The sequence below is a fragment of the Ochotona curzoniae genome, unplaced genomic scaffold (genome assembly GCF_017591425.1).
Source record: "Ochotona curzoniae isolate NIBS_2020 unplaced genomic scaffold, NIBS_Ocur_1.0 contig_2321, whole genome shotgun sequence".
In the NCBI taxonomy this organism is placed as follows: Eukaryota; Metazoa; Chordata; class Mammalia; order Lagomorpha; family Ochotonidae; genus Ochotona; species Ochotona curzoniae.
Window position 1 is genome coordinate 17818984 of NW_024465421.1, and position 20957 is coordinate 17839940.

The 20957-nt window shown below is 49.9% G+C and overlaps 1 protein-coding gene across 1 annotated transcript in view; it reads right to left on the reverse strand.

Annotated features, from left to right (window-relative positions):
* Window positions 1–20957, reverse strand: part of SNX29 (sorting nexin 29) — a 247346-nt gene that overhangs the window by 161334 nt on the left and 65055 nt on the right. The window contains exons 12-13 of the mRNA XM_040973311.1: window positions 7269–7332; window positions 5170–5298 (exon numbers count right to left, since the gene is read on the reverse strand). Of these exons, the coding sequence (XP_040829245.1) occupies window positions 5170–5298; window positions 7269–7332 (193 nt within the window). The remainder of the gene's footprint in view (window positions 1–5169; window positions 5299–7268; window positions 7333–20957) is intronic.

The window sequence follows — 20957 nt, forward strand, 5'->3', positions numbered from 1 at the left end:
CTGAGTACTTGTCTAGGTTGATGACACCTCCTTGCCATTTTCTACTGCAAAGCAGAAAAGGTGGAGGTGGTGTCAGTGCAGTCGGCAGCCTGAGAGCCAGACAGCTGGTGTTGCAGATGCTAGCAAGAGTGAGTGAGAATCAGGAGTTCTGAGGCAGACAAGGTCCATGTCCCAGCTCAAGCCACTGGACTGACAGGGGTCACCGCTCTGCTCAGGCCCCTGGTTCACTGAATGATGCCTGTGCATGGCAGTACTGGCATCTGTTTTACTCAGCCTCCTGATTCAGGTGTGAATGCCTTCTGGCAAGCCCCTCGCAGACACACGCAGGAGTAACATCGAGTCACACCATGCCCAAGTCAGACTGACATGGGAGTGCACTCGCACACTACCCGAGTTTGCCCTGTAAACTCGTCCTCATCCACCTTCTGGCTCTGTGGCTGGTTGGGGCTCAGTCCACCACTCCCCCTGGGGACTCCAGGGCCTAGGGGCAGGCTGAGGATCCAAGCCCACACAGTTTTGCTCCCTGGCTTGGCTGCCATGAGTGGATCAAACTGATGTGCTAAGCGACAGCTGCAGGCATGGCTGTAACTGGTTATAATGGTCCTGCATGATGAACCAGTACTCACTAGGGGCCCCAAAGTAATGGTCTGGTTATAGGACCTGCTTCTTCACTGAACCAAGGCAGTACAAGAGGCAAGCATATGATTTTGTGCAATGAGTGTTTATGAAAAGGCTGAATTTCAATGGAATGAAACTTCTTCAAATCATACCTACATGTAGGATGTAATTTCTCCTTAAAATAGCTCTTAATGCTGTCAATCCTAGTTATCCATTCTTAGGCACCTTTGCTGTTCAGGATATTATTTAAAGTATTATTTTCATCAGAATACTTATTTTATTACCTGTGATTTATTAACTGGTGAATCGCCCCCTCCCCCACAGCCAGTATGTACTTCACTAAACATTTGTAAAACAACATAAAACTGCAGTCTAATGAGGAGAGAGACATTTAATAGAGGTCAAGGATTAAACTCTGGCTAGAAGTTTCCGGAAGGATGTCATTTTTCCAGAAACTGCTCTTAGAATTGAGATGATCTCATGCTTCCATCAAATACAATAATTGATGAGGGCAGGTTGGTGGGAAGAGAAGGCCGAATGTGCTCGGTGATGTTTGAGCCTTACAACAGCCAGCACAGCACAGACACACTAACGCACCCCGAGTCTTAGAACGACGACAAAAGAATGTCAGTTCTGAATCTGAAACAGCCTAGCTCAGTTCTTTCTGTGCTGTTGAGGTCAAAACGTGACCCTCTCCTCTCTGTATATCTGACAATAAAAATAAATAAATCTTTAATGGGGAGGGTGGGAAATTGGGTGGACCTCCTCCCTTAATACCCCCCTTTAAACATGAAGGAAACAATTTGGAAAAAATAATAGTCTTACCCACTTTCCTGTAGCCCTTGAAATTTTTTACCCTAATTAATTATGTAAAGATTGTCAAAATATTTTTTTAATGAATAAATAAATAAAATATGACATATGTATATTATGTATAACTCTAGGCAAAGTTTCTCAGTAACACCGTTGTTATGTTACAGGAAAACAATGTCAATAGCTCACAAATGTGGGTACTCACAAAGTACATTTCCTGAGCAAACTTGTGTCTCATTTTATCCACAAAGCTCACGGAGACACTTTTCTTATCCTCATTTCATAACTTAGGACACAAAGACAAAGAGAGAGGTTAAGGCACTTGCCCAAGGTCACACACAACTAGTTGACAGTAAAGCCATAGTCTGACCCCCCACAGTCCAATGTCAGAACCCATACCGCACCCCTTAAACACAACCTGAACCATAAAAGCTGTCACCTGAACACACAAGAACCTGGCCACAAGGTGGCCCAGTGCACAACCCTGGGCCTCAGCTTCCAGCCTCACGTTCACCATGATCCAACAAGCACAGCACCCCCACCAGTCCCACGCAGTGACTGGGGAACTGGTCCACTGCCTGCCAGAATTGCCCAACACGCCCTCTGCAGACAGAAGCAAGAAGGTTCTGATGGCTGGCAGAGGTGCACCCAGCTGGTCAGCCTGCTCTCATCTACCTGCTGCTTCTGCAATATTTACCTGCTCTGCAGATGTTTCCTCTACCCAGAAACTTTCAGACACCTTGAGCTCTTGCTACCCACAATGCAAATGAGGAGATTCCAGATTATAAAACTGCCTGGTCAGGGCCGATGTGATGGCTCAATCTTCTAATTCCTCCACCTGCAAGCACCAGTTCGTGTCCTGGCTCCTCCACTTCCCAACCAGCTCCGGGCTAGTTGCATTCGAAGGCAATAGGGGAAGGCCTAAGGCCTTGGGACTCTGCACCCACATGGGAGACCCAAAGGAGAATCCTGGCTCCTGGCTTTGAATCAGCTCAGCTCCAGTCACTGCAGCCATTTAGGGGGTGAACCAGCAGATGAAAGATCTTCCTTTCTCTGTAGACCTGACTTTCTAATAAAAAAAAAAATCAATCTCTTTTTTTTAGAAAGCTGCCCGGTTAAGAAACCTTTTTTTTTCTACCTTCATTTAGGGAATAAAAGCTTCCTGAGGACTACCTTATGACAGAACACCTTTCCTGTCAGATACACCAGAAGCGGCTTGCAATGCACCTTGTGCACACTAACAGCTGCCCCCCATCCCAGGCCTCTCCGATGGACCAGCTCCTCTTCCGCTGCTTAGAGGTGAGGACACAGGGGCATCTAATGGAACTGAGACTTGAGGCCACACTGAAGCCCATTCAAGCCATGAAAGTAACAGGGAATAGAGGCCCGTTTGTCATAGATAGTGCACAGCATCTCTAAAGATGTCAGTCTTTGGGCGAAATCCTCGCCTTGCATCCGCTGGGATCCCATATGGGTGCTGATTCATATCCCAGCTGCCCCACTTCCCATCCAGCTCTCTGCTTATGGCCTGGGAAAGCAGTAGGGGGTGGCCCAAAGCCTTGGGAACCTGGACCCACATGGGAGATTCCTGGCTCCAGATTGGCTCAGTTCCAGCCATTGTGGCCATTTGGGGGGTAAACCAGCAGATGGAAGATCTTTCTCTCTGTATCTCCTTCTCTCTGTAAGTCTGACTTTCCAATTAAAAAAAAAAAAGTAAAAAAAAATGTTAAAAAAGTTGGTATTTATTATGAATATGCAGTGTAACCACAGAACTTGAGCATGGCCAGGTGCAGGAGTGGTACAGATGAGAAAGTACCAAATTTGGTATCTACTACCCTATTTATAGTCACATACACTTGTCTCTAGAGCTTTGCAAATTCATTTTTAAATGCAAACAAAAGAGAGACACTCAAGGAGTCCAACTTAAACATGGCACAAACATTTGATGATATATGCATGACAATTCCAATAGCCTCACTCACATCACCTTATACTAATAAGACCAAGCACTCCAACCATAATTTTTAAATCCCAATACCACAGCATATCCACAAGACCTGTTGTTAAGAGAAAAGGAGAGCGTTTTTCTTCTGCTTTTTTAATGCTTATTTATTTTCATCTGCTTGAAAGGCAGAGAGGGATCTTCCACCCATTGGTTCACTCCCAAATGACTACAGCAGCCCAAACGTGAGCCCAAACTTGGCCTAGAGTCAAGAACTCCAGCCAGGGCTCCCATGTGTCGGGGGCCCTAGCATGTGAACTATCACCTGCTGCCTTCCAGAATACACTAGCAAAAGAGCTGAATGGAAAGCAGAGTGGCTAGGACTTGAGCCAGTACTATGACATGAAATGAAGATCTAAAACAGGTAACCCACGCACCACAGTGCTCACCCCACAAGACATAAGTATCTACTAGTCTTCTAGTCTTATTTAGAACCAGTTTGTATGAGCAACCAACAAAAAACCTTATCTATGCTGGGGGGAAAAACTAGTAACAGCCACAATGTTAAACTGACCGCATCAGGTTGGGTATTCCAGATTGGAATGGTAGGTGTATTGGTTAAATAGTGCAACAACTCAATGAAATATCACATCCAGGTATACAAAAATAGTTTATATGAAGACCATACAGTAACAAAGAAAAACTGTCTCTATTAAGTAGGGAATAAAGTAGGCTAACTTTAAGGACCACATAGGTTATTAGGACCCCATGTAAAAATATATTCTCACGTGAACAAAATATGGCTAGCAGGAAAACAGGCTCAATCATGTTCCTAACTGATGACTGTGAGTGGAAGGTATTCTGTCAGCATAATTTTTGACCTTCAATAATACTGAAGGTCCACAGGTTGGATCCTCCCCAGGGAGCACAGCTGGGCAGTAGTGCGATCTTCTATGCAGCTGTGGAACATACATGGGAAACATGGAACCACTCATGGGAACTGGAATGAAAAGCTAAGTTTAGTGGTAGGTATTTTGCCTAGAAATTAAGATATTCACAACTTGGGAGTACTTGCACCGCTTGAGTTCAACTCCCGACTCCAGCTCACTTCCTACTGGCACAGACCCAGACCAAAATATGTAATTTCATTTTTCATGAACTTCTTGAAGTTCTCTCACACCAACTGATGATACCTAATCAACTCACATATATTGCATTTGGAACCAGAAACTCCACTTTCAGATATACTTTTGAAGAAACAAAATGACAGACACAAAGGTTCCAGGCCATGGTACTGTTAGCAGGAGCAAACACCGCTGGAAACTAGCCCAGCAACTGGTGGGCTGCTCCAAAGCAGTCGGACACTGACATATCAGGAGCTGCTGGGAAGACAAGGGCTGATGCAAAACCATCTCTCTCTAAGTATAAAGCAGATGTGTGCTGGGTGTACAGCCATCTTCCACTGAGGGGGAAAGGAAAATTGGAGAGGCTTGAGGAGGTTTGTACATGTACATGCACACCCATCTCCTTGTATATAGTAGGCATGTCTCTGAAACAGGAACCACTGATCAGCTCCAGGGAACACACATGGCAGCTGGGAAAAGAGAGGGGACTTGGATAGCTGAACAACCTGCCTCAATACCATTCATTCGATAACATAAAATACATACATACATTGCATTGTTGCACCAACGTGTTTTAGGAAAAAAAAAAAAAAACTGAACAGTGTGGGTAAAAGGAGGGCCTAGGTCTTAACCACACCTCCACGGCTCACCTCTCAGTCCCTCACATCCTACCTGGCCAGGGCCTGCACCTTCATGGTATGCCGCTCCTCCTGCTCCACTGCCTTCCTTTTCAGGGAGTCCACCTCTTGCCGGAGCGCAGCCGAGTGCTCCATCTCACCATCCAGCAGACCCCGCAGAGATCTGGGGAGAAGAGGTCCCATTTGTTCAGATGCTGTTAAGCACTGTCCATCAAGTCCAGAGCAGGGTTCCTGACCTAAGTCAAGTTCTAACTTACTCACAGGCCATAGGCTCTGTGTAATGAGTCTCACACACACCCAGAATTCAGCAGACACCAAAGTCTGGTCAAGAGTCCCAGAGTAATGTGAACACCACAGGGTAGGGTGCTCACATGCAGTCTCAGCCCCATGTACAGACTGCCCATCTGACAGCTCAGATGAAGGGGAGCAAGGGGCCTGACCAAGTCGCAGGCAAGTTTGTTTGGAGACAGTCCACCCAAACAGACCATTAAACTGAAACCATTTTGTCATAGGCACACCAGGCAAGAGAAGTAACCAGGAAAGCATGTCAGGAGAGGCCAAAAGGAATCATCTGAGACACGGAAACAGAACATCACTCAGCTTGTAAGAAGTCCTGTCTCCCTTCCACCTCGACCACTAACCAGCCCTGAACCGTCTTGTGCCATCTCCAGGTTCAACCAGCACGGAAGGGTCTGTAATGCAGCTGTGAGCTTGATGTGTCATAGATGGAACTGTCATATTCCCAAATATGCGAAACCTTCAAAACACATTGACCCTGGTCTGACCTGAAGTAGAGACAGCAGCTCTTCTAGGGATCATCACAATTTATCCCCTGGAAATGAACCTGGTGCATGGCACCTACAAAAATGATTTTTGGATAACAATTACCAGCCGAGGTACGTGCACCCAACAAATCTAGAGGATATCGCCCTTTGGTTTTAGGACATGAACAAAAATATCTGGCCTCTGCCTCATTTCCATTATCTATTAAACCCTCTAAGATTTTTTGTTCGTGTAACAAAAACTCTCCCTCCTGGGGCTCGGAACCACCATGATATGAAATTTTCCATTGTCTGGAAAGAAGAAAAAATTAACAAGCACAGTCACTATTGTTCTTCAAAAGGTGAGACAAAACCCATGGCTTTTTCCAAGATGACAGCTCCAGCTGGTGTAAGGACAAAGCAGCCTTCAAGGACTGCAAGTCCTTGGCTAAACGTTGATTTTACTTGGAAGTTAGAGCTGTCTGAAGACTCCTCTTGCAAACATCTTCTGCTTCAAAAATTCTGTCTGTCTGCTTTTCTGTGTTTCCAAGAAGGATGCTGATAAGGCTGGAAGGAAGGAGAGGGCAGGAGGACACATGTACATGTGCTCCATTCTGCCCCTCGGGAAGCAGCCTCGCCATGCTCACAGAAGCCAAGTTGGCATCGGCAGCCAACCCCCTATACTAATCAACCCAACAGCCAAGACAAGGCTCCAGTGGGGGAGAATTTGTTTCAATCAGAGAAGAGTGAAGTTGGCCAACACAGGGCACATGGGGCAAAGGTTTCAACAGGGAAGAAGAGATGAACAAACCCTCTGCATCTCATGGGGCTCCAGGCAAGTCAAAGAAGCCAAGTGTCTGTCATGTTGCTCCAATCACTGCCAACATGAGCCAACTTTAAGCCAAGTACTCAAGTGTCTGCAACTTGTTCGACAGACCCTCAATTCAAAGTTACTCCAAAGACGGCTATGGGTGTAAGGAGGCAACAAGCTCAGAGGCACGGGTTTCTCTCCCAGGAGGGATGAAACATTCTGAAATACGGACAGTTACATGTGCCTGTGGCTATTGTGAAATCTGACACGTACACCTCCAATTGGGAGGGTACATGAACTCTCTCACAGTGAAGTCAGCTAAAACACACTCGTGGGGCCACCATTGTGTCATGTCCTCTGCTGGCCCACGCACAAACCACTGAGAGGCACTCAAACAGCCTTTGACCCCAGATGGCAGGGAATCACCAGTCATAAAGTTGCCAACAGAGCACAGTTGTCCTCCCCTGTCATCTTCCCACTGTCCGAGATAGAGGGCCAAGCAGAGGGACTACCCTCAACCTGACCCCCGAGCCCCACCCTGAGGCCATAAGCGGCTGGTACCTGTTCTCTTCTTCCAGCTCATCCTTCCGATTCATCATGGCCACGATGGCTTGGCGCAGTTCACCTAAGAAAGCAAGCAAAGTCAAAATTAGCTGGCAGATTTGGCTTATTATGCCACTGCTCACCTCTCTCTGAATTAGATATCACTAATGACGTCTAGGTAAGTCCCTTCTCCACTCCAAAAATAATTCACAAGTGGTTTGAGAGGTTCCAGGTGGTCGGTTCATCCATCTTTGACCAGTCACACAGAACAGAAGGACAGGCGAGCAGGATGAGATGAAACGTGGAGGAATTCCCTGGGTGCCTGCACTGAGCCGCCACAGCAAAGCCAGGCTTAAGCGTCTTGGTGCTTATTGAGTCTGTGCTATGGGCATTTATTGTCAACAATGATTTATTCCCACTTGCAGCTACTTATCAACCTGCACAGCAGACTGAGTGAGGCCTGACTCAACATCGGCCCCAAAAACAGTTACTCAAGTTTTAGTAAGAGATCCAGTTTTCCCACACTGACTTCAGTGGAAAGGTGGGTGGGTGGGTGTGTGTCCCCAGAACACAATTGACAGTCACAAGAACTACCTTTTAGACATCTGTAAAACGGAGAGGAAGCACTCAAGGACAAACCATACGCTGAACTTAAATAAGCATCCCGGTTTCCACCTCAGACTTAACTGCTGCCACGGTCTCCTCAGGTCACTCAGACAGCTCTCAAGACAGGAAATTTCAGTTTCTTCTTGAAGAGTCAGTGTCATTTTATTGCCATTAATGGGCTCTGGAAACTTGGTTCCCTCCTAGAACTGACTGCTAGGAGGCTCCAAGCCAAAAGCAGAAGCATAAAGGAAGTTATGTGTGGCGATGTGGCAAGCATGGCTGGTCCTAACCTCTCTTGTCTGCTTCTCCAACATGGATTTCCACTTGAGCCCATTTTGCTGAGTACCTGTCTCACTTTTGTCTTCTCAGTTTTGTGCTGCTGCCAATTCTGCTTTGAAAAGATATGTTTACTGGCTCTTCCCTCTTAGCTAAATGAAAACTCTTACACTTAGCTGACTCTCTTCAAAGCCTCTCCTGGCACTCTATCATTTCATTGTTCATAGTCACCTAAGAAAATGCACGCCACCATTCTCACTCCATTGTGGTATAAAGAAATGACAAAGAAGCAGTAAATGGGACAGGGCCAAGGTAAGCAGGTGAGTCTCTCTGGTCCCCTTATCCTCAGAAGTAAGAAGCCAACAAAGATGCTGAGGAAAAAGAAGAAATCGCAGAACCAGTGTGTCCTCCTTCTGCAAGGGAAAGATGGCCCCACACATCATGGAGTAAGAAATAGTCTTTCATCCACACTCTCAGTACATACTCCACTCACATATGAGGAACAAATCAAAACAGATACATGGCCAGGAGGGCAATCAAGTCTTAAGTTATCATCCCCAACAGCTGGTTTGGGGTGTCACACAGTGCTGACAGAGGCAAGGAGGGCCCAAGGTACCCACAACCCCAGGCTGGGGTGCGCTCTGAGCCTGCAGGTCCAGGTGATAAGACCCCAGCCAGGACACCAACAGGCCTCAGTGTCACCAGCAGGTGTGAGATGAGGGCTATGTGGGATCCCCCCACTTTTCTCAGTGTTTAGAAATTTTCCCAGGAGAAAAAGTAGGTAGAAAACCTGTGTCCAAAAGAGAGGTTAATGACAAATGAAAATGAGAGGAAAGGAGACAGGGCTGAGGAGGCAAGGAAGGTTAAGTCCCTGGCAGAGTTGATCAGCCACTCGAAGTGAAAACGAGGCCAGACACCAACCTGTCCCAGAGGAGGAAGTCCTGGGGAACAGGAAACAGGGAAGGCTGTGGGGGAGCATGCTGCCTTCCGTGTCACACGCTGGGGCTGGCACTTGGATGCCCTAGAGCATGCACACACATTCGTTCACTCACTCAGTGAACATGCACGAAGTATTACTCAAGTACAGGTCCCTTCCTAAGGATGGCCCAGCATCCCCAGGCCCCTTATGGAGAAGGGAAGAGGTGGGCTCTCTTCATCATCAGGTGTCCCTGCCAGCCACACGCCTGTGTTCCACAGTGGCGTGTCACCTGCATGTCTAGTTTCACTAATGGGCAGCTTAAACAGGACTGATGCAGGATAGGAGTGCAACAGAGAACACACATAGAACAGGTCCCTCTGCCAACAGCTGCTTGAGTAAGGGGAGCCCCAGGCTGCACACGATGACAGTACAGTGCCCAGCAAGCCCTCAGGTAAGGGGACCCTGGGCTGCACAGGGTGACAGTGTAATACCCAGCGAGCCCTCAGCCACTCAGCTCTGGCCTGCCTCTCCCAGGGCTGATGGCTTGCCACTAACAATGTGGTTCCTGTGCTGAGACACCTGGGTTTACCATTCTGTGCAACCCACTCTGTGCATCCCAGACTGCACACACATGCCCTGCCTGGCCCAGTGGCCTCCTGAGAAATTCTGACGATACAAACAGAAGAGTCTCTTGCCTAAGGTACAGACCTGAAACTGTTACATTACAGCAGTCATCCCCCATCTACACATTCACTCCACACTTGCATCTGATAAAACTCAACCCAGCTCTTCAGGTCCAAACAGCCCTCCCTGAGTTCCCCAACCCTGCAGCACACAATATGACAGGCACCTTTCACCCACTGTTACATCATGCACCTGCCATTCCCTAGCTGAGGTCTGTGGAGTCTCATGACAAGGAGTGGTCCAGGGAGGCCACTCCATTCTTGCCATTGTACTTTGAAACAAATGCAAAAGCAGCAGCAGCCGGGAGGAAGGGAACCCCTTGTATATGTCTAGCAGTGTCAGCCCAACAACCAGCAACCAGTAATCCAGACTGGAACAAGTTCCCTGCAGCCTTTCAAGGAGACTTCCAATCCCACTCTCAAGCCTGAGGTTGTGGACTGCCCCAGGCATGTGCAGAAACCGAGGAGTTATGAATAAGGCACAAGGTGGGGAGAAGAAGGAAGCGCAAGAATACGCAACAGAGCTTTTAGCAACTTACATCCCAACAACAGGGGCAGCCCCACAGAAAGATGCTATCAAGACTCTGGGGTCGGGCAGATCTGAAGTCAATTCCCAGTCCAGCCACTTCCTGGATGGTTTGCACCAGCACATGGGCTTGCTCCCAGCCTAGCACGCATTCTGCAATAGATTTCAGAGTTCACCCTCTTCAGTCATGTACTGGGTCTCCACCCTGTGCAAGTCACTGACCCTCTCAGCAGCAACACCCTGATGTACAAACTGAGATCTCAACAGTCACTCCCCGAGGAGCTGCGCGAGGGTTAGGAGGGTAACCGGTAAGGGGGGTGCTAAGAGCCACTCTGCAACAGCTCCCGGGTATCACCCGTTTACCAAGTATTCCTGAGCGCTGACACAGGGGAGCAACTTCTCTGCACAGCAGCAGGGACAGGAAGACTGAGAACAGACACCAGTGACCACTCATGAGTTCAGGCCACCAACAGGGGACCCATCTTCTGGAGCCCTGAGATTTACTGCACGCCTGCGGAACCTGACCTTGGGAAATGAGAAGAAATGTTTTAAAGTGCTCAACACCCGAGGGCAACAGACTAGATAATAGAATTTTCTAAAGTGTCAAACAAGATCACCACAGGCCATCTGGGAAAACAGACCTGGGGAACAAAGCACCGTGTGGAAGAGCTGGAGCAAAAATGCCTGCACTGCAGGGTTTTGAGGCACAGGGGGTCTCCAATGCTGCCACTCAGACCTGTCACTGACAATGTCACATGCCAGTGGGAAACCCTGGAAGCTGTGTTCATGATGGAGAAGGACAGGGACCAGGAGCTAGGACTGGCCCCGATCCTTCTACAGCCCCTAAACCGAACATGCCTTCCTGTACCCCGTACTTTGTTATGTGTTTGGTCTTCAGCTTCAAGAGGTCCATTTCCAGCAGGGCCCACGCTGCACCACCCGTGGTCTCTGCAGACTCGCTTGGGCAGGGCTGTACGCTCCGCCCCTCAGGCTGAGAGGTAAACAACCATGCATCACCAAGTCATTTCCACCTGCTCTGGGTGTGGCTGCCAGGGACTGGACGGCACATCCAATCAAGGACATGGAGGAATGTTCCCTTCAATCACCAGAAACTGACCCGGGGCAGAAGGCAGCATTTCTAATCACTGTGGAACAGATGGATTTATCCAGAAGAGCTGCCATGGCCAGAAAACATTCTGGAAACAAAAATTGAAGCTTCTGCTTCTGCTGTGTAGGGAAATAAGCCCCAGAGAGTTATTTAAATATGTGAAATGCACCAATAAAAACGATACACATAAACACACAAACATTTGTCATCCTAACAAGAAACCAAAGAGTAAGTTCTTGAGAAAAGGGCAAGTTTTGCTATGGAATTTTCCTATCTGCATATCAGGGGTCAATCTAACAGAAAATAATTGATACTTTGTTTGTGGCAACTTCAAGCTGCAAATCAGCAGCGTAGGAGAATACAAGCTTTCAGAGCAGATCTACATTCAAATCCCAGATTCCAGAATCTCAGATCCTGGAACCCGGCAAATTGGAATCTCTGGCTCTCAGCTCCCCCCACTGGGAAAATGCTGCTAACAGCGCCAGCATAACAGGATGGGGTGTGCTGGAACGCAGCCTCGAGAGTCCATTTTCATGTTGTCTATGACTGTTTTCACACTACGGTGGCCACATGAGTGGCTGTGACCAAGACCACGGGCCCAAGCAGCCTATATAACTGACTACACAGAAAACACCCATAAGGTGCCACTGCACCCCAACCTGCAGCCTCCCCAGTCCAGGGCTACACACAGGCTGCACCCCAACAGGAGACTAGAGTCAGAGCTCCAACATAAGGAACACTTGAGCAGCTTCTGTCTGTGGCATGGGGACCCCTCCCTTGCTCTGGACACCTTCTGTCCCTGCCCTCTGGTCTCTCTGCTGTCCCTGCTCAGTTCCTACCTTTGGCCTCATTCCTCCATCCTCACTCGGGGCTCATCCACCACTTCCTGCCATGAGAGAGCAGAGTCCCAGGCCACTCCCCAGCCTTCCCGGGCTCCTCCCAGGGCCTGGAAGACCTGGAATTTTCCCCGACCCCAGGAACTGGGATGTCTTTGTTGCTGACCATGGCAGACATGAGAGATAGGGGGCCCTATTCTGTCCCATTCTTGGCCCTGTGAGGAAACTGTACCCCCTCAAGCCTCCTGTCCCACGTACCCCACTCAGAACCGCTGAGACCAAGGGTGCATAGTTAACTCAAACTGAGCAGGTCAAAGGTGGGCCACAGGGGCAGACTATGGAGACCAAGGAAGGCAGCAGCAGAGGCAGCAAGCCCAGGGATGAGGGAATTGTTACTGCATCCACATCCAGCTGCTAGAAGCTGAGCTGCCCAAAGACCAAGACAAGTATTTGCCCAAAAGGCCAACGACGGCTGGCTGGAGCTCTCTTGTCATGAGGTGCCAAGGTCTAGACAAGGATAAATGTAGGTGCAGTCACAGAGAAGATGCTGACTGGCAAGAAGGCGGGTGTCTGAAACGTCACACATGTGTGCCCGAGTCCTGCAGCTTCCCATCTGGTAGAGCTGAATGGAGTCAAAGCTTTGAGAACAATCTGTATGTAATCTGTAACCTCTCTGTGTCACGGGGGCAGCTCTCTGAAGGTAGCGGGGGGCGGGGGCAAGGCGACCTGCATAAAACAGGAATGGTCACTCCAGTCTCAACTCCCAGGCCCCCTCTGCCTTTGTGTCCTAACCTTGAGTGCAGCCCAAAAGACCCACTGCGCATTGTGGGTAGGCCGCCAAAGGAACCCCGTCCAATGGAACACAACTGTGCCCACAGCTCCACACCCAGCCTGCGAGTCCCTCGAGAACAGGGACCCAGCGCCCAGTGCAGCATCCCCCGCAGCAGAATGGAGCCTCGCAGGCTGGGTGAATGCATTAACAAACCGCTGAAGCCCGCCCCTCACTCTGAGAAGTCAGCAGTGATAATGGGCTGGGCAGAGACGTCAAGCGCATTTAATAATAAGTTCAAGGCCTCGCCCGGGGAACGCTAACCACCAGGTTCATGGCTGTAATTTCCTGCCCAGTGACAGGGATCTGGGTCCTAACAGAGTGTCTCATGGATGTGATGCACATGGTAGGGGAGGCAGGCAGAAGAGACTGGTGCCAATGCGTCACGGCCACGCCCCTCCATTCCAGTACAGCAAAGACGAATCCCCGAGCCCCAGGCACACAGACACTGCCAGATGACACGCTGGCCTGTTTACACACATGATCCAGGCTTCTATATAAAGACCTGAGCCAGCGATGCTGACAAAGGGTGGGAGGTCTCCCATCATTAGCCACCCGAAGAGCCCTAGGAAGAAATAATCCTGAGACTGACTGATCTCCCACCCCGCCTCCCCCTCCCAAAATTAAAAGGGGAAGATCTGGCTTGTACAAGATATGGCTGGTGGGCACGTGCATGCGACTCACATCCACCCGGCATTACAGGCCATCTTTCCCACAGAGCGCAAACAGCTTTACAAACATCCCCCTGGGGCCCACTCTCAATTATACTTAAAGAGCGCACGAGGCCACACGCATAGAAAGAAAAACGTTCTCCTAGGGGCATAGACTTAACCTACATCAGCGCTGTTCAGACGTAACACCCTGCTTTTTATATCATGGCCAGCCTACCCACTCCCTTTTCCTTTTATCTCCAAGAGAAAGGATAAACTATATTGAGCTCAAAATCTAACTTTTAAAGTCAATGACAGGTCTGTTCCAACTTTTTGTTCTGTTTCTCTCTCCTGCTGCCCGCCTCCTCCTGCCCACCCAGTAGGAGAGCCAGAGTTTCTGATTTTTACCTTGTAATGATGAACAAGAAAAGAATAATATCCCCGACCCCCTGGCCAGTGCTCACAGGGTCAGCCGACACCAGGCACCAACAGCTTCCGAGATGCCCAGCGATGCCAAAGGCACCGTTTTACCCGTTCTCTCACCATCACTGAGACACAAATCTGACTATACCTGTTAGGGAATACAGACTCGAGGCCCAGAGAAGCAAAGCAACTTACCTCAGGTCACACAGCCACGGTCCACCTGCTGTTCCACTACAGTGGCAGCCTAGCCCACACCTGTGCCCCACACCCAGGGTTGAAGTCAGGTCCTCAAGGCTCCCACCTGCCCCCCAAGGTGTGGCCTGATCAGGTCCCCAACCATTCTTTGTCCTCTTTTGGAAAATGAGCAATCTCTACTCCAAAACTACTGTCCCTCCAAAATAATAATACTCAGAAAAGGTTTGCAGGATCCATTGGAACAACATGGAACATAAGAAAATCATAGGTTACAGAAGAAAAACAATCTGCAGTAACTGCATAGTTGTGAATGAATCGCTACTAATTTTCTGTATGTGTAATATTTTTGGCTCTCTCATTCATGTGCTTATGTGCTTTCTCTCTCTCTCTCTCTCTCTCTCTCTCTCTCTCTCTCTCACACACACACACACACACACACACACATAGTATTTGCAGCAACACCTTATCCAAATACTTAGACTTAGAGTAGGTGTCCCACAGCAAGCACAGACAGGGCCAGAACGGAGCGAGAGGGGATGCAATTATACCTTGAGGGGACAAGGGTGCTCTGGGAGCTCAAGGGTCCATCCAATCTGGCCAGCAGCCTCTGCTCAGGCCCACGTCACACATGAGGGGGGCGGCCCAGGCTGCCAGCAGTTCTGCACTGTCCAAAGAAGCCGGAATCTGCATTTCCCACAAACACAGGCTTCCTGGGTAAGGGAGGGCCTGTCTGTTCACAAGGCAGAGAGACAGAGACCTTGCATCCACTGAGTCACTCCCTAGATACAACCAGGGCTGGGATAGGCCACAGCCAGGAGCCTGGGATTCCATGTGCATCTCCCGCATTGGTGACAGGGACACAAGTGCTTGAGCTGTCACCTGCTGCTTCCCAGGCTCTTCATGAGCAGAAAGTTCAAGGTCAGGAGCCAGAGCCAGGAATGGAACCCACATCCAATCTGGGATGCGGGTCTTCTAAATGTTAGACCAGGTGACCACTCCAGCCTCTATTTTCAAGAGTTGTGAAATCATGGGTCACATGGTACTTTCTTGTAACTTTTTTAAGGAGCCACCAAACTTTTCTGCAACAAGGAGACAAAGTTGTCCTTTGAATTATCAGGTGTTAACTTCCTTAAAGAACCCAGCAATGTTTGTGGTAGATGCATCTGTTCCCACCACTGGTCAGTTCTGACGATTTCACTACATTCACTTCCAATTTTTTTTAACAATACATCGCCACAAATCTACGTGAAAATCACTTACGGAGAATGGGCCAGGCTAGAGAGGCAAAGAGTAGAAGACAGCTACCCTACTACCAGGTGGAGCAGATGCCCACTGACCAACAGTAAGCCCAGCGCAACCTGTCTCCTCCTCGGGGGTAGGGAGTGCCCATGGCATGTGCAGATACTTCACAAACAGCATGGTGAGCAACACACAGCAGAAACCAGCAAAGTACCTGCTCACAGCACACACCCCAGGACACAGCAGGGCATGGCTAGAGTAGCTGGGTCCCTGTCACACGTGAGAGACACAGATCAAGTTACAAGCTGATTGTCTCAGGGAGGGAGCTCTTCCTCCCTGATACTCAGATAAAATAATTTTCTAAAAAATTGCAGTCTGGTTCTACTTGGCACCCCTACACACACACCATCAAGCTGCAGGGATCTGGGCAAGGTATGCACTGTGTGGTGGGGGCAGGAGACCCTGTGAATTTCACTGGACATGAGGCCTGGACAGCATCCCCAAAGTAGGGACAGCAGATGATGGCTTACTGACAGCTGGGCTGGACTACACATGAGAATCACACAGGGAATTCTCAAAAAAAAAAAAAAAATCCTGACATTCAGATCGCACCAGGGGCCAGCTAACCAGAAACGTCCAAAGTGGAATCAAGGTTTCTGAGCTTTAGGGATTGTCTGTGTTTTGTTTCTATTGTTCTTCTACATTCATCTACTAGAAAGGCAGAGTGACAGCAAGAGACAGAGACTGTCTCTGGGTCATTTCCCAAATGGCCCAACAGCCACGGCTGGGCGGGATCAAAGCCAGGAACGCTCCATCTCAGTGTCCTGCGTGCCTGACAAGGACCTAAGCCCTAGAGCCATCACCGGCTGCCTCTCAGAGCAGCTCAGACTTGAGTCAGCACTCCACCATGGGATGCTATTCCTGAGCAGCGGTTTGGACCACTGTGGCCCGCCTGCCCAGGGACTTGCTTAAAGCTCTTGAGTAAACTCCACCAGGCAGCTGTGGTCAGTAAGCACAGCTGCTGAGGGAGCCCAACATAAGCAGCTGGCAGCAGGGGCAGCTGGCAGGAGTAGCAGCAGGGGCAGATGACAGCAGGGGAAGATGGCAGCACGGGCAGCTAACAACAGGGGCTGATGGCAGCAGGGGCACAGCACTAGCAGCTAGCAGCAGGGGCAGATGGCAACGGGGGCAGATGGCAGCATGGGCAGCAGGCATAGCAGGGGCAGGTGGCAGCAGAAGCAGATGGCAGCAGAGGCAGCAGCTTGCCTTGCCCTTCCCTGCCAAGTTCACTGACATCATTTCAATCAATGCTCTCAAATCCCCCTCAAAGGCACACACCATTCCTATCCCATTTTTCAGATGCACTTATTAAGGCTCAGAAAAGTCATAGGAGGGCACACAGCTAGGAAGCCAAGGGGCCTGCTGACCTGGAAGGCAAGGTCCCTGTCCATGACCCTGACCATCACAGCGCTTTTCAGAAACATCGAGTGGCACATGCTATGAGTGGCAGATACAAGCACCCCAACACCACACGACCTTATTCACTCTTTCAGCCTGGACTCTGATGTGCTCATTGAAATGGACAGTGTACATCAGGACTAGAACATTCGAGGGCACACAGAGCCACAGAGGCGGTGTGGACCTCTCATAGGGTCAAAAGGGGCAAAGAAAGAGGTGGACAGAGAAGGGCTACAGCATCAGCCCCAAGAGGTGCTCGAGACACACAGGGCTTGGCTGGGCTGTCCTGAAGAAGCAGCTGGCTCCTGTGGCATCAGTTTCCATTTTCCAGGTGGAAGCACCAAGTCCAGTCAACGTGTCCGCAGGACACCAGTCATCACCCAGACACTGACTCAATCTCCACCCGAGATAACAAAGGACTGACAACACAGATCAGAACCAGAACACCTGGTCCAGGACAGCCACCTGATGCTGGAACTCACATCTGTAAGCACCAGAGAGCAGAGCAGGGCTCCCTCCAGGGCCTGTGCAAAATGACAGTCCCCAAAACTCCTGGTGACAAACCCTCGGCTGGCACAGGACACAGACCATGGCAACCTCTGCTTCACTCTTGTGCCCGCACAGCCCAGCAGGAAATGGGCTGGAGAGACCAACACAACACCTAAGCCTTAGGATGACTGTGCAGAGGGCATAAATATCCCTGTCTATGCTCGTGCTGGCTTGAGCTGGTCTCTCTGGGGACCCAAGTCATACTCGACTGTATCACGCAGCTGGTGTTGGGATCACGTGGTGGGTAAAGTGGAGAACAATCACATCAGAGACAGAGGTGTGCAACGTCACGACCAGTCACAGACAAGGATTGCAAGGTGCAGCCAGCAGTGGGAGAGGAGCTCCGGGCTTCCTGCAGCCACCGTGGCCTCAGGTGCTCGGTGCTGAGAAAGAGGCACTCGAAGCAGCCAATCTCCTAGCCTCTCCCACCTCAAGAGGCTGCCACTCGCTGGGAAGGGCAGAGGACCCTTGCCAGCTTCTCATTCCCACAAGCACACCCTGTGCTTGGGGCATCCCTGCCATCTGCTTCTATCCGCTGGCTGGTGACTGGCAGACATGACCCTCATCTATGTGAAGTCTCAAGTCGGCTGGGCCCTGAGGAAAAGTGACATTACCATCTGTCATGACCAGCCTCACGGGCAGCGGGGTTAACTGATGGCAAGAAAGATGAAATGCATGGGAAATGTTCACAAACAACTTGGACACAGTATCAAACACCCGGGCAATTCTCAGCCTCACACACATGAACCTGAGTTCAGCTATTAATGAGAGGCCACCAGAAGGGCCTGGGCAGTTCTTGTGCCAGGACTGGTTCTCATCGACTCTGCACCCTAACCTTGGCAGTGACATTCTGGTACAACCACAGCATCCTGAGACTTTATGCGAGCTCCAGGCATTGACACGGCTGGACTCTGGTCCCAGCTTTGCTATTTAACCTGCTGGGCAGCCGCAGGGTGCCACTTGCCTTCTCCACATCTGTTTCCCTGTGACATGGGCAGGATGACACTGTACATACATGTCCCTAGCACCTACTGGCCCAACTTAATTACCGAGCCCCGGTAGGGTGGCACAAGCCCCAGACAGCCTGTGGAAACTGTGTTTTGAATTCTGAACTTGCTTTGGGCCGACAAGGTGCTGCAGCTCCCGGGCAGCCCCACAGTAGCCAGTGGAAACCACCGCTGGAGTGCCTGACACTGGTAATCGATCAGCAAGGCGTGCAAGAGACTCAACACTTCATTACAAAACAGGCCTGGTGTTATAGGATTCTGCCCAATCGCAGACTGGAGCAAATCTAAAGTGAGATAGGCTAACCTGTGAGGTCTGCCTGGTCAGGTATGTCTCAGGATTTATTTGTTTATTTGAAAGACAGAGGTTCTCATTTTCTCACTGGTGCCAGATGGCACCTGTGCTGCTGCTTCCTAATAAAACATGAAAACCTGCCAACTGGGGAACAGAGGCAACCAGGTCACAGCAGTGTTTCCAACGCCTGGCAGTACACACCAGGTCCCTCTGCCAAGCACCAGCTTGCAATCACGGCCGTCAGCAAATGCAGCATCGGGACACTGAGACAAGCTCAAGGACAAGGTCACAGGAGGCAGAGGAGCACGTGGACTTGATCCCGGAGGGGAGGGGCTGTTTTCTAAGTGCTGCCTGTGGCTGCAGGATTCTGCACGCCATACATGATGAACCTACCACAGACATCAGCTCATGCAAAAACCAACGGTGCTCGGCTCAGCCACTGCAGTGCAGTCAATGAAGACGCTCCCTGCAATGCTGGCATGCCATATGGGCTCTGGTTTAAGTCCTGGCTGCTCCGCTTCTGATCCAGCTCCCTGCTCACGCACCTAGAAAGGCAGTGGAGAATGGGCCACGTGCTTGTGCCCTGCCACCTGTGTAGGAGATCTGGACGAAGCTTCTGACTTGGACCTAGCCCAGCCCTAGCCATGGCAGCCACTTGGAGAGTGAACAGGCTCCCATTCCCTCCCTTCCTACCTCCCTCTCCCCCATTCCTTTCTTTCTAAAAGATTTATTTATTTTTATTAGAAAGGCAAGTTTACAGAGAAGGGGAGAGACAGAGAGGAAGATCCTCCATCCGATGATTCACTCCCTAATTGGTCACAATGGCCGGAACTAAGCCAGGAGCTTCTTCTGGGTCTCTCACACAGGTGCAGGGTCCAAAGGCTTTGGGCTGTCCTGCACTGCTTTCCCAGGCCACAAGCAGGGAGCTGGATGAGAAGTGGGGCTGCCGGGACATGAACCAGCGCCGATATAGGATCCTGGTGCATGCAAGGCGAGGACTTTAGGCACCAGGCTACTGAGCCAGGCTCTCTCCTTCCCTTTTTTTCTGCATATCTCTTTCAAAGAAATAATGTTTTAAGCAAACAACAACGATGTCCACGTAAGCCTGGTCCTGACCTGTGTGATGATTTTCTCTGTTTCTAGAATGTTCTGTCCCTATCATATTACCCCTAAAGAAACCATTCCTGCTATAAACCTTAAATGCTAGTTAAAAGAGGGAAAAATTTAATTTAGACTGATGGGAAACATTTTTCCAGGTAATTTTTTTTTTCTGTCAAAATACTTAGAGACAATGGTGGCTTGAATGGGTAAAGCTGCCACCGGCAGTGCTGGCATCCCATATGGGCATCGGTTCAGGTCCTGGCTGTTCCATAATCAATCCAACTTCCTGCTAATGTCCTGGGGAAAAAAAAACAGCAGAAGATGGCCCATGTGCTTGGGCCCCTGCTAGCCACCTGGGAAACCCAGATGACACTCCTGGCTTTGGCCGGGCTCAGCCACAGTCTTGGCTGCCACTTGAGGATGGGAGGCCTCCCTCTCTGTGTCTAGTTCTCTCTCTCCCTGTGTAATACCGTTCAAATCTCCTCTTTCTCTCTCTCAGAGCAGATTCTCAGCAGAATCCGGCCTCTTCCCTGGCAACTGGTACCCTCGCTGTCAGCAACTGTGTGCTGACCCATACTCCAGGCTCGTACTCTGCCAGCAAACACTCTGTCTCAGACCCAGGAGGCGAGCAGGCTCCCGCCACCAGCAGCCCTAAGGCACTGTCAGACCCCAGTTCAGAGCCACCCCTGTACAGAGCCGGGTAACACCAACACCCTGGGCAGTCATTGAGATGCCACAGGAAGTGGCCAGTCTCCAGCATTCCAGCCAGTGCCTTTCCCTCCAGGCAACTGCCTTTCATACCTCTGGAAGGCAAACACAGCCCTGAGTCTGACACACAGTAATACAGAGTAGCACTTGCATGGAAAATCACGATGAATTTTCAGGGTTCCGGGAGATGCACGCACTGCAGAGAACATTTCAACTGTGTGAAAACACAGGCCCCACCCCAAAGCTGTTCCTACAGTAATCCTGGGGAAGCCCGGCCGCCAGGCCACTCAGAAGACAGAGAG